Source organism: Podarcis muralis, chromosome 15, assembly GCF_964188315.1.
Source record: "Podarcis muralis chromosome 15, rPodMur119.hap1.1, whole genome shotgun sequence".
In the NCBI taxonomy this organism is placed as follows: domain Eukaryota; kingdom Metazoa; phylum Chordata; class Lepidosauria; order Squamata; family Lacertidae; genus Podarcis; species Podarcis muralis.
In genome coordinates, this window is record NC_135669.1 from 30,756,695 (window position 1) to 30,769,222 (window position 12,528).

At 47.9% G+C, this 12,528-nt stretch overlaps 1 protein-coding gene across 1 annotated transcript; it reads right to left on the reverse strand.

Annotated features, from left to right (window-relative positions):
• Positions 1-1,021: 1,021 nt before the first annotated feature.
• Positions 1,022-12,528, reverse strand: LOC114585476 (caspase-1-like). The gene is made up of 9 exons (XM_028708190.2): positions 12,312-12,528; positions 10,722-10,994; positions 8,855-9,000; positions 7,890-8,063; positions 5,594-5,828; positions 4,090-4,242; positions 3,344-3,453; positions 2,929-3,028; positions 1,022-2,222 (listed from the first exon to the last, which is right to left on the reverse strand). Exons 1-8 carry the CDS (start codon positions 12,316-12,318, stop codon positions 2,936-2,938), a joined length of 1,191 nt encoding a protein of 396 aa, XP_028564023.2. The 5' UTR covers positions 12,319-12,528; the 3' UTR covers positions 1,022-2,222; positions 2,929-2,935.

The following is a 12,528-nucleotide window of genomic DNA, read 5'->3' on the forward strand; positions in this document are numbered from 1 at the left end:
GGGATTTGGGGAACATTTTGTGAGTCTGTCTGAAACAAGGACCATGCAAGCATAGGGCATGGAATTGCCCATTTCTGTGGAAAGCAAAGCCGGGAGTTTGGAGTTGGGACCTTCCTCCTGAAGCTGAAGAGGCAACGGTTTAGTGAGCAGGAAGAGGCTGTGGCAGAGAGCAGTTCAGACCCTGAGGATGAAGCAGAGGCTGGAGAGGAGAGAGGTAAAGAGGTAGCTGAAGAATCTAGGGAGTCTCCCTCTCCTGTTGCAACCAGCTCCCCTCCCCGCTGGTCTCCCAGAACATGGAGAGGAATGAAAAGAGCAGAGCAAAGATAGGCAGGATGGAGGAGCCTCAGGTTGCTGGGGAAGGGCCTAGGGAGGAGACTTAAGAGAGTGCGGGAAGTGCCCGCAACTGCCTCAATGCAGCAAGACCTACTGGGAAAGGTTGCTGTGATCACTAGGCCTGCACTGTTTTGGTTTCTTTGAATAAAGAGTTAACTTCACTGTCACTGGGCTGACCTATCTCTGGCTCCTGACACAAGCAAAAAGAAAATCTGAGCAGGGACACCACCACTGAAAGAATCACCAACTAGCCATGACATAGCTTCTCCGTAAGTCAGCCTGATATTGACATCGCTTCTGCCTCCATAGCTGAGATATGGGAACCTGACCTGGTCAAAAGGATCACAATTAACTTGTGAGGCGATTTCTAAAACAGGCAGCAAGGCAAGGAGGTCCTTATGGATATAAGGGGACAGTCTAGATCTGTGTGACATGACAGAAGGGCCAGAGCCGGATCTGGGTTCTATGATGGACTCGTAACATTAGGAACCACATCAAAAATGCTTTCTCAAAACCCAGTACGTGTTTCACACTCCCACAATGAATGTTTGAGGGTCACTCTCTCGTTGCAGCCCTACCAACTTTGAAAATAGGATCCACCACAATTATCTAAGGTGCTTTCCACTAGAGGACAAGTCCCTTCCCCTGCAACAACTCCGGAAAGAGGTGGCAATGGAAGGAGAAGAGGGAAAGGGGGAAGAATATGCATTTATTTTGGATCATGTGCATGGGAAGTAGGAGATGCTGGCACAGGAAAAGCAGGTTCACTGATCATCGTGTTACAATATTCTTTTAAAAAAAAATATTTGCGAAACAATTCTGTCAGAGGTAGTATGTCTCTGAATAATACCAGTTGCTGGGAATCACAAGTGAGAAGAGTGTGGCTGCTGCAGTTATCTCCAGCTTTGGGGCTTCCCAGAAGAGACATCTGGTTGGTTGTGGGTGCTGGGCTAGTCCCTTTGGTCTGATTCAGCTGCATGGCTCTTCTTCAATCTGTGAGGAGGGATGAGAAGAGGTGGCATCTCTCAAGTGCAGAGAGAGATCATGATCAAGGATGTGCTGCAATAAGAGAGTTGGGAGGTGGAAGGAAGGTGTTCGAAGATGAGGTTAAGCAATGCTGCAGTCAGAACTTGCAAATACAGTCCAACCTCTGTTTTCGGACATCTTGGCTGCCAAACGCTTTAGAAGCTGAACGCCAAAAACTCATAAGTGAATGCTTCATGTCAGGGAATTGCCATCGGCTCAGGAGCAAGAGGGGAAAAGGCGGATGGATTACAGAGAGCCCCCAAAGATCGTGGGAAGCAGCACTTCCTCAGCGGAGGAAGGAAGCCACGCCTCTAGTGGGGAGGAGATGCAGGGCTCGGAGGATGCAAGGCGGTGCCAGGACACCTTGCCTGAGCAAAGCGGGGAGGAGGGAGGTCCCCCTTTACCCAGGCCTTCCTTGCACAGTAAGCTTCCGTGCAGAGAGGGGAGGTGCAGACTGGGGGTCAAGAAACTACTCTGCTGGGGAAGATTTAAGGACCGCCCATGCTCAGATTCTGCCAGTGAATGAGCAAGACATGGAATAGAGGTGCTCTTGCATTCTAAAGGTTTTTACTACAAATAAGAAAGCTTTAGAACAGACTATTGAGGCATATTGCCTGATTGCTCTCAAGCAACCACCCGATACCTCTAACACTTTCATTTTCAAACGCTCCTCAGAAGTCAAACAGACGCATTTTTCAATTTTCCCCACTGAACTTGCTGGCAGCCCTTTGATCCTTGGTTTTTGAACATTTCAGAAGTCAAACGGATTTCCGGAACAGATTACGTTCGAAAACCGAGGTTCCACTGTATATGATTGTCCACAGGAGCCGGGAGGGACTCAGTTCAGAATGCTACCCCTTCGCCTGCAGGAGAGAGAAGAAAGGGAAGTTGAGGAACGCCTCCTGATGTTCTGCAGCCATTCTCCACAATAATACAGAGGGCTCAACATTTGTCAGGTGATTCCAGGTGCTCAGCAGCCCTGTGTGGTCACAACAACCCTGCAAAGTAGGCCAGTGTTATATCCTCCCATGGGGACTCCTGAGACTGAGATAGAGGGGCTTGGCTAAATATACCAAATTATGTCAGGGCAGAGACTAGAACTGGGGACCCCCTGCTATGTAGCGCACAGCACAATCCTACAAGGCCCACTCAGATGTTAATCCTTTTGAATACAATGAGTCTTGCTCCTAGGTAAATAGGGTCAGGAAGACAGCCTTTGCCTCTTCGCTACACTACAGAAATGTTTCTTACTTGGTTTTATTCAGTTCTACATTTATACCCCACCATTCCTCCAAGGCATACAAAGTTCTCCCCATTTTAGTCCCACAACAACCCTGTGAGGTAGGATAGGCTAAGTAAGAGACAGCAACTGGCCCAAGGTCACCCAGTGAGCTTCTTGGTGGAGTGGGGATTTGAACCCGGATCTCCCAGGTCCAGGACAAACACTCTAACCACTACACCATACTGGCTAATAAGCCTCCAGACTTGCCTGTCCCTCACACTGTTGCCCCAACACACACACACACCCTGACAAATCCAGTTAGCAAGAGGGGAAGCAGAGGCACTTACTCAAGTTTTAGTGCCCCGGGAAAAGGTAGAACTTTTTGGTCAGGGTGGTTCGGTCCTTGGAGGGCATCTGGTACGGTTTATTTTCAAAGAACTTCATGACCTGCAATGCAGAGGTGGAGAGAGTTCACAGCAGGTCATTCCTCCAAAACAATAATAATAAAGAAATGAAAAGGGGGGGGGGAATAGTATCCCTGTCCAGCTGGAGAAAGGACTAGCTCCTAGAACTTCCATGCACTCTTGCAAAAAGACTAGTTTATTTATTTTACATTAAATAAGAATTAATTAAGGCTGGCTGAAAAATAAGAATTGAGAAAGGCGGAAGCAACACCAGAGCTTTGCTTTCCGGCTTGAGCCCTGAAGAGGGAGCTTTGCCTTGCCTGGGGTCAGAGCAGGACACGGCCTTAGCAGGGCATACCTTTCTGAAGATCTCTTCCAGGTTGCAGTTCCAGGCATGTTCCTTGAAATCTTTGATCAGCTGTGTGATGAAGAGAGATCCATCTCGGGGGCTTCTCCAGGATACATTACCTGTTGAGGAAACATGAACGTATGACACTTAGGGCTAGGTGAATCTCTGAACTGTTGGTTTATCTCAGTTCCTCATTTTACTAAGAGTTGTCAGCCGGCAACTCTGGGTGGTTAATGCTAACACAGCATCTGAGGCTGACCAGGGCAGCTTATCCAGTTGCCAATGAACAGGGCTAGATGATAACTTGCGACCAGTTTACCTACAAAATCACCTTACCCCATTATCTGCCCACTCCACTGCTTTGATGGAACTGGCACTGTTAGAGAAGTGCTACATAATATTTGTTTTCCCTTTGTAAAAAGTTGATCTTTTAGTATGGCAGCACCTCCACTTTGGAACTCCCTGCCTCTTGATAATCAGGCAGCTGCCTTCACTGTATTCTTTTTGGCACCTGCTAAAAACATTTTTGTTTGGACAAATCTACCCAGGTGTTTAGTAGGCTGATGCAGGGCTTCATCTGTTTTTAGTCTATTTGGTATTTTAACTCTTCAAAAGCATTTAAGTTATTGTTCTTAATTTTTCTTCTTGGTAATTGTATTTTTTTGTACTCTTTGTAAACCTCTGTGAGAGGTGTTGTTTTTCAATCAAGCAGTGTATTTATGAAACTAAAAAACAAGACCACCAGAGCCGCTTGCCTAGGGTTGTGGAATAGAGGCAGATGAAGTCGATTTCCATGTGTACTTTGTGAATGGCATCGCTCTCAAAGTCTTCTTCCTGCCACTGGACAGGGCTGAGGGGGGCGGCTGAAGGTGTTGCCGAGTCGCTCACAAATGCAAATCCTTTATTCACTGAGGAAACAAAAGGAAAGAGCCTCTGTCAGGACTCTACAGTACCCCTCTTTTCTGGAATCATCACCACCTGTTGCTCAAATTTCATAGGGAATCCTGAGGTCATCTCCCAGTGTTTTCCATGTTCTGACCGCACCCCAACTTTTTTCAGACCTGGTCCTCTGAGGTGAACTACAAAACGGTGCTCTCCCCACCAGGAAAAGGGGGGAGTGAAGATCTACGTCAGGAACAGGAAGCGGGAGAACCGCAGTGCCTCCTATTTACCAAAAGGCTGCTGTGGAGACGGCATGGGGGGTGCTGCCAAGGAAGGGGGCCTCCAAGGAGCCTGCTGCAATTGTCCTTGGCACTGCGACAGCAGCTGTGGACGAAACATTCCCTGGAGGCTGGATCAGCTGTCCCTGTGGATCCTGCCATCTTGCCTCATGGGCAGACCAGCCCTGTCAGCGGTTTATTTGTGATAGAATGCAATTGCGGGGTTGGCTTGTGCAGCGTGGAGCACTGCTGAGGTGCTGAAGGGCTGCTGTGCCTTTAATCAAAAGCTTCCTGTTTGCTGGTTTTGCGCCTTTTATTGGCGACCATTCAGTTGAGACCAGAGAGACATGTGAGGAATTGCCCCGGAATCTGTCAACTACTCTTCCCCATTATACGAGGGGGGGGGGGATTCAGAATGGCTTCCTTACATTGATTTTCCTGTTGTAGTGAAATGGTGCTATTTATTCTAGAAATTAATTAAATCCAGTTAATACAAGCCCCTACCCACATTACTGCATGTGGAAACAGAAACTGACTAATTCAGGGGCAATTCTTTCTTTTTCTTTTTCTATGTTTTTTTATTCAAAATTAAAACAAAACATATTATCCAAAAACATATCATCCTTGTTCCCCCCCCATTTTCCCTCCCTCCCCCCACCCTCCCACACAAAACCCACCCACCCCCGCCCCCGACTTCCCTCAGTTCCAGTCTTTGGTTTCTCTGAGACTGCTGCTTTCTGCATGTTACAAAGTTGTATAGATCCTCAAACTATTTAGCTGATCAGGGGCAATTCTTTTGATCCTGTTGACCAGGACCCAATAAAACAGCCAGTGCCCCCCAACAGGATTGGTCTGCTAGAGAAAACATGCTGCTGTCCCATCAACCCCAGTCTGCCCTCAGCCAACCACCTTCCTCCTGGCCGCCAATCAAGGATTGGCTCTGCTCATTATTGCCTCTGGCTCCCCCTACTGTTGGGCTCCCTACCTTCCACCCTACCAGTCCCAAAGACCACCACTACTTCCTGCTTAACCACAGAGGTGCCTTGCGCTACATCCCAGGCAGGCGGAGGGAATCCCGGGTTCAACACCCCCCACGTACCGCCACGGCAGGCCTGGATGACGATGACCTTGGGCTTCCCCCTCAGAGCCGGGCAGTTCTTGTTGTTGAAGGTGGAGAAGACAGTGTCCACGGAGAGGAGATCTGTGCACGAGTCCTTATGCTTCACCCCACACAGGCCTTCCCGGAGGCCGTGAGACATGAGCACCACAAAGGTGCTGTCGGACGTCTTGTGTTCCTCCTGGGCTGCGAAGCTCTTTAAGCACGTGGCCATGTCCTGCAAGCAGAGAGAAGGGGGTGTTGGGCCAGCAGCAAAAGGGCAGCTTGCTTAGCTAAAAGGGAAATCAAGCCTTATCAGGAGAAACTCTCCACTCCACTCTCCAGGCACCCGGCTCGATCTCCTGTTGACCTCCCTGTCTGCATTCCCGAGCAGGATACAGGCTAGGTCACGATCGGCGATCCTCCTCAGCGTGAGAAGGACACACCACTCTTCCCTGCTCTCTGCTCCCCCCAGGGAGGGGAAAGAGATAGACAGAAATGTATTTACATGCCTTTATTTCTGTCTTTGCAGCATCACAGAGAAATGCGTCTGCTCTCTTCAAACTCCAACAGCAGAGAGACAAACTCCACCTCCTGTACTTCCTTCCAGTAGCACCTTAAAGTCCAACTAAGTTAGTCCTTGGTATGAGCTTTCGTGTGCATGCACACTTCTTCAGATACACTGAAACAGAAGTTGCCAGATCCTTCTATATAGTGAGAAGGTGGGGAGGGGTATTACTCAGAAGGGTGGTGGGAATGGGAGATTGGCAGATAGCTGAGATGAGCCTGTTGACGACTCTTAACGACTGTAATAGGTCTTACAGGAAAAGGCAAGGGATGAGAAGGTGAGAAATGGCTTAGTCATGTATAATGGGATAAGAATCCAATGTCTTTGTTCAAACCAGGTCTCTCCATGGTTCTAAGTTTGGTAATGAGTTGCAATTCAGCAGCTTCTCTTTCCAGTCTATTTTAGCTCATACCAAGAACTAACTTAGTTGGTCTTTAAGGTGCTACTGGAAGGAATTTTTTTATTTTGACTATGGCAGACCAACACGGCTACCTATCTGTATCCTGTACTTCCTGTACAGGTCAAATTACACTCTGAGCTAAATCTGGCCCACGGTACAGTCCCAACATTCCCTTCCTGTTTTGCTTTCCAGCCAGCTGCAGCTCGCTGCCGCATTGCTCCTTTTCCGTAACAGCTTCTACTCCCCGAACCCGCCCCCCCATGTCCAGGGAAGTGACCAAGGCTGCCTTGCAGATTTGCTTGGCTCCAACTCTCAGCAGTTGGGAGTGAGATAATATCTTTAATGCACCACACTGATCATCCCTGCCTTATGTCTGAAGTAGTAAAGGTGGGATTGAAAATTTATTCTTTTATTTAGTTGTATGTTTTCGATATCTCTCTCCCCCCTCCTTTCCTCCAAGGAGTTCAAAGCGGCACACATGCCCCCATTTTATCCTCACAACAACCCTGTGAGGCAGATTAGGCTGAGAAGCAGTGACTGACCCCTAAGGTCACCCAGTGAGCTACAAGGCCAAATGGGGATTTGAACCCTGGTTCTCCCCCAGGTCCAACACTCTAACCACTACACCGCACTGCCAGGATTTAAGCACAGGGAACCTAATGTGCTTATTCTACTATGTTTATCCTGCATTGAACAGGGGGTTGGACTGAGTTGTATCTAAGGTACTTTCCAGCTCTGTGACATACTAGAATATATTAATAGAATATATACAGTGGAACCTTGGTTTTCAAACGTAATCCATTCCGGAAGACTGTTCAACTTCCGAAATGTTCGAAAACTGAGGATCAATGGGCGGTCGGCAAAATCCATTGAAAACATGGAGAAACACACCTCGGAAGCCATTCGACTTCTGAGGCACATTCGAAAACAGAAGGAATCACTTCTGGGTTTTCAGCATTTGGGTTCCAAAACACTTGAAAACCAAGGTTCCACTGTATTACAAAGCTTTTTCTGCATCTCAGTTCTGGCTGCTCTGCGTATCACCACAAGGTTTCTGACTCCGTCGGGCCTCAGGGTTTGTGTCTCTGTGTGTGTAGGAACGAAACTGCTGTGCTATTTGGTTGTTATAAAATGTCTGGCTTCTGTTTTGGAGGCTGTTTTGAGCAGGAATTTCAGGGAGTTTCCAGGAAGGAAGTTTGATGGCTAAAGGGAAATGAAACCTAAAGATTTAAAGGGAAGAGGCCTCTGGGGTAAAGAGAAGGTTAACAGGCTTTTTGGAGGATGGAAACTGAAAGCGCCTTGGAAAACTCCCCACCACCACAACCACCTACTTGTGAGCATAAGTTGGTCTCGGTTTCCACTCTGTATCCCAGTCCTTCCAGGAGAAGCTTCATCTGGGCCAGATCGACCTCAGCTCCTTCCCTTTTGCTACAGTGCTCAAAATCAATGTTGCAGATGACCAAGGCCAGTCGGGTGCGTGTCTCTTTGTCCTTGATCGGGTAGATCTGCCAGGAAGAAAAGTCAGTTCATTGAAATCTGGGTTAAGAAGCTTTATCACACTTCTAGCTAGGCCAAAGCACTCAAGAGAGCCACAGAGCAGGTGAGAGGAGGGGCCTGTGGAGAGTCTGTTTTTTTAAAAAAGATATTTATTAAAGTTTTACAAAGAGAAAAGAGTTACAGAATAAAAAAAAGAAAAAAACAAAAATACAAAAATACATAGAAAAAATGCAAAATACAGAAAAAATAAATAGAAAACAGTTAAAAACAAATCAATCTTTTCATATCTTAAATTTCATTTAGTTATTTCCCTGACCTCCTCACACCTCCCTTTTTTGTTTTCCAGTTCACATGGTTAATTCAGCAAATCCTTACCCTCTTTGTTTTTATCTTAATTCTATATCTTAACGTATTATAACTTTATATTTTCATCCCTTATCAATCCATTTTTACATATTCTTTTTAACCTTGTTGCTAAGACCGCTTCATTTCAATCCGACATCATTTTAACATTCATTAATTTTACAATGTTTCTGCAAATAATCTTTGAATTTCTTCCAATCTTCTTCCACCAACTCTTCTCCCTGGTCCTGGATTCTGCCAGTCATCTCCGCCAATTCCATATAGTCTAGGGGCCTGTGGAGAGTCTGAGGCCTCAAGGGCCACATTCAACTCTCTGGCCTGAGTCCCCCAACCCACAACCCTCGCCTTCAGCAAGAGCGCAGGGAGTGAAATGGCACCTGGATTTAGCCAGGTCTGCCCACACCTCATTGTGACTGCGCACTTGGTCCTTCCTCACCTCATCCTTTTCCTCAGCTTGTATTTTCTGAAAGAGGTCCAGGGGGCAAAGCGTGAGCCCATCGCTGGTCTCCTGCAGCTGGGCTGCTTTTGCTGAGGCGGCAGCCCTTGGGCCGACTTCCTGGCGTGGCAAATGAGCCTGTTGCCCTGGGGACAAGAGAAATTTGGGTACCGGGTTAAACCTTTGGATGCTGTTGAGGATCACAGAAAGTATCTGTAAATATTCTGAATTTGGTTACATCATTTGGCTCCTTTTGGAAGGAGAACAGAATGCAATAGTAATTATAATAATATAGATTATAGTAATAGTGATGATAATAATAATAATCTACTATATACATTTTTAAGTGGCTTGTCTATTTGGCCATCTGTTCTCTATGGATTTGGCCCCCTCTCAAGATATTGCCATCAAACTCTACATCAGAGCTCCTGAGGTGGGAGCTAGGTGGTTTTTGTAAACGTTTGGATCAAGATGGTGGACCACAACACGATTTTTGGTGTGACATTGCCTGGTTTTTTGTTCCAAACGTGTGTGTGTGTGCGTGCGTAGGTGCGTGCACGCACGGAGAAAGATAGGAAGCTTTTTTACGTCCAGTCTGAGTACCACCACCCCCCACTCTTAAACACCAGGCTGATTTCCCAAGGTTTATTTTCTACCAAAGACTCAGATGGAGCCTCTTCCTGTCAGTGACGCTAGAGAGTTTTTTTTTGGAGGGGGGGAATGCAGAGCTGCTTCCTGCCTCCCATCTGTGGGGGGGGGGGATAAAAGGGAGTACCTATAGGATGAGACGATGTGTCACAAGCAACTGAAATAGGGAAGACGTGTGACTGGGACTCGATAGTTCAACAGGTAGAGGTGCATTCCTAAGAGCGAGGAGCTATACGGAAAAGACCACAAGGAAATGTCACTTGTGCTGAGGTTTCCTTTCCACATTGATCATCGGTTTCCCCCACCCCAAAACTGGCCAGACTCATTAAGAAAATTGGGGCACAGATGGGACTTGAGGGTGGCTGTAAGGGGGAATGTCTGGCCTTTATCCAAGGCAAGAGAACCAGAACTGCCAGTGCACCAGCTGCATGAACTGCAAGTTCATGAACTTGCGCGTGAGGTTGCTCTTCCCCTCCTCCCTCCTCCTCTCGTTTTCCTCATGCATCATGCCTTTTTCAACTGGGACCTTGAAAGCGACTCCAGGAGCCTTTTGGACTTCAAGGGTCAGGTATAAATGTCATCATCAAATCAATAAATCAGGTCAACATTATTTATTATTTAAACAGTGACTCCCAAATGTTTTGGACCCCCCCCCTTAGTTCCATACACTCATCCCCAATGCCTCCTACCCTATGAAAAGCATTATGCAGGAGAGCAGTTTACATGACCCACTAGATAGTAATGCAATAAAATGCCAAACAGTAACCATCAATTGCGCACTTATTCAAAATCCAATTAAAGCTATTTAATTAATTCAACAAAATGGGTAAACTTGACCCAGTTGATCCTTTTCAAAGTCTGTTAGTCTCCCCCTTGCTGCCCCCTTGTCTCTTATTGCCCCCCTGGGTAATCCTCTCTCCCTCCAGGGGGCGCTGCCACCCAGTTTGGGAACCGCTGGTTTAAATAATGCATTTAAATTGAACTTAGCTGGACTGTAGTTCTTAAAATTTAAATATCTGCATAAACAAGGAGAGAAATCCGTGACACAGTTGGTTCACGCGTCTGGTTGTTAACCAGGAGGTTGGTGGTTCAAGCCCACCCAGGGATGTCTGTGGGCAAAAAGATTCCTCCATTGCAGGGGGTTGGACTAGATGACCCTCAGGGTTCCTTCCAACTCTACAATTCTATGAACTGCTAAACTGGTTATTTAAATAAGCACCTGACGGAGGGACTTTAAGCATCAGTTTTTCAAACAAGAAGCTGTCTTGGCACTGGAGGGCCTGGATGAAGATCTGGCTGGCTTTGTGCCCCTTCCTCCTCACGTGGTCAATCAAGATTCTTGCCTGGTCCTGCTTCTTCTCTTTGCACTTCACCTCATCCGCCTCCTCCTCGTTCAGGACTTTTTTCTGGAGAAGCCTATCGAGGAGCTGGCTGATGAGAGACTCGTTAGCACTGGTCACAAAATCTGCGCGGATTTTCTCCAGCTTCTCATCTGCAAGGAAAATCAGGTTTCACAAAAATTGGCCCGAGGTGCAGGAACGTAGGAAGTTGTCTCGTATAAAGCGAGACCCATAGGGCCCTCTAGCTCAGTACTGTCTACACTGACCGGCAGCAGCTCCCCAGGGTAAACCACCATGCCAGGCTAACTCACACAGCCACTGGGCAGGCTTGGGGCACAGAAGGTTCACGGGGCCATTTTGCGCTGCCTGCCCGCCTGCGTATGGGCTGAACCAGCTGGCTGATACAGCCTTTGGTGGGTGTATCCTCCCACCAATGCTGGTTGGGTGGCCATTCATTGAGGGGGCACAGGATGCAGTGGCAAGGCAAGGCTCCTGGCTCCAGAGACCCCTGGCAGCAGGAAGGGCAGAATCCCTACTGGGGGGGGGGCTGGTTTGTGCCCCCCCCAATGCTATCAGGGCTACAGCCCGCCTGCCCCCTCTCACTATGCCCCTGCTCATGACTCTACATCAACGGCTGATTTTAAAAGTAGGCTGCATTATACTGAATCAGACTGCTGGTCCAGCCAGTACAGTATTGCCCACCCTGGCCAGCTGCAACACCCCAGAAAATATTAGGAGGAAATGCACTTTCACGCAGAGGCTTTTTTCGTTTTTGCTTTGACTTGCAAAATGTATGGGGAAATGGGGTGAGCCAAGACTGGAGAAATGAGAAAGTGAAAAAAATGACACGTGTGGCGCTTCTGTCCCTTCCTAGCAGAGCATCGCCCTCAACGTGTTTCAGGAACACGGGGCAAGGTGCACAAGCAAGAAGAGGTTAATGTTAATGTTATGTATTGAAGTTCTCACCCTGGCCACCAGGAGTATTGTGTATGTAGTTTTCACTCAGGTCCACTTCAGTTATTTTAGGCGGGAAACCCTGGGTGGTTGTTGCTACAATGTTGACAGCCAGCTGCCTATAAAAGCAGGCCGGCTGAGCTGTTTGCTGTTCAGTTTTGTGACAGCTTACAAATAAAGAGCTGCTTTGGAGAAATCGCTGTGTCGTCTGCTATGTCTACCCACTATTCAACAGTTAACACACACAAAGAGAGAGAGAGAAGGAGGGAGGGAAGGAGGGAGAGAGCGCTGTCAGTCCAGGCTGAGAGCAACGCCGCCGTTCGCCAGACCTGGAAAGGAAGGGATCAAGCGGATCAAGTTTCCTTCCTGCTGTGAGCATCTTTTGGAGGATGCCGAGGGAGGGAGGGAGGGGAAGACAAAGCGGAGTCAGCCTGGTCCCCACGCTGCCTCCCTCCGTAGTGACCGATCGCCCGTTTTAGCAGAAGGAAAGAAGGGGAAAGTTTGCGCGATCTTACCCGCCATGGCCCCTCAAGGCTCAACCAACACGGGGGGCAGCGCCTCGGCGAGAAGGAACTTCACCTCTTTCTGACCGCGATTGTGAAAGTAAAACAAAGTCCTGCTAGCAAGGGGCGGGGAAGGGACTGGCCGAGACGAGCGGCTGCCGCCTGGTGGAGGAGAAGCCGGGAAAGCCGGTGGCTGAAGCATAGGAACAGTTCCTGGGGCTGAGGTCCC

Bases quoted from the DNA above. Each gene is read 5' to 3' on its own strand.
- LOC114585476 (XM_028708190.2), bottom strand. The intron at 9,001-10,721 runs GTGCTTATTTAA...TCTTGTCCCCAG, and splicing joins GCTTAAAGTCCCTCCGTCAG to GGCAACAGGCTCATTTGCCA. The intron at 3,029-3,343 runs GTATGCCCTGCT...TCTGCATTGCAG, and splicing joins TGGAAGAGATCTTCAGAAAG to GTCATGAAGTTCTTTGAAAA.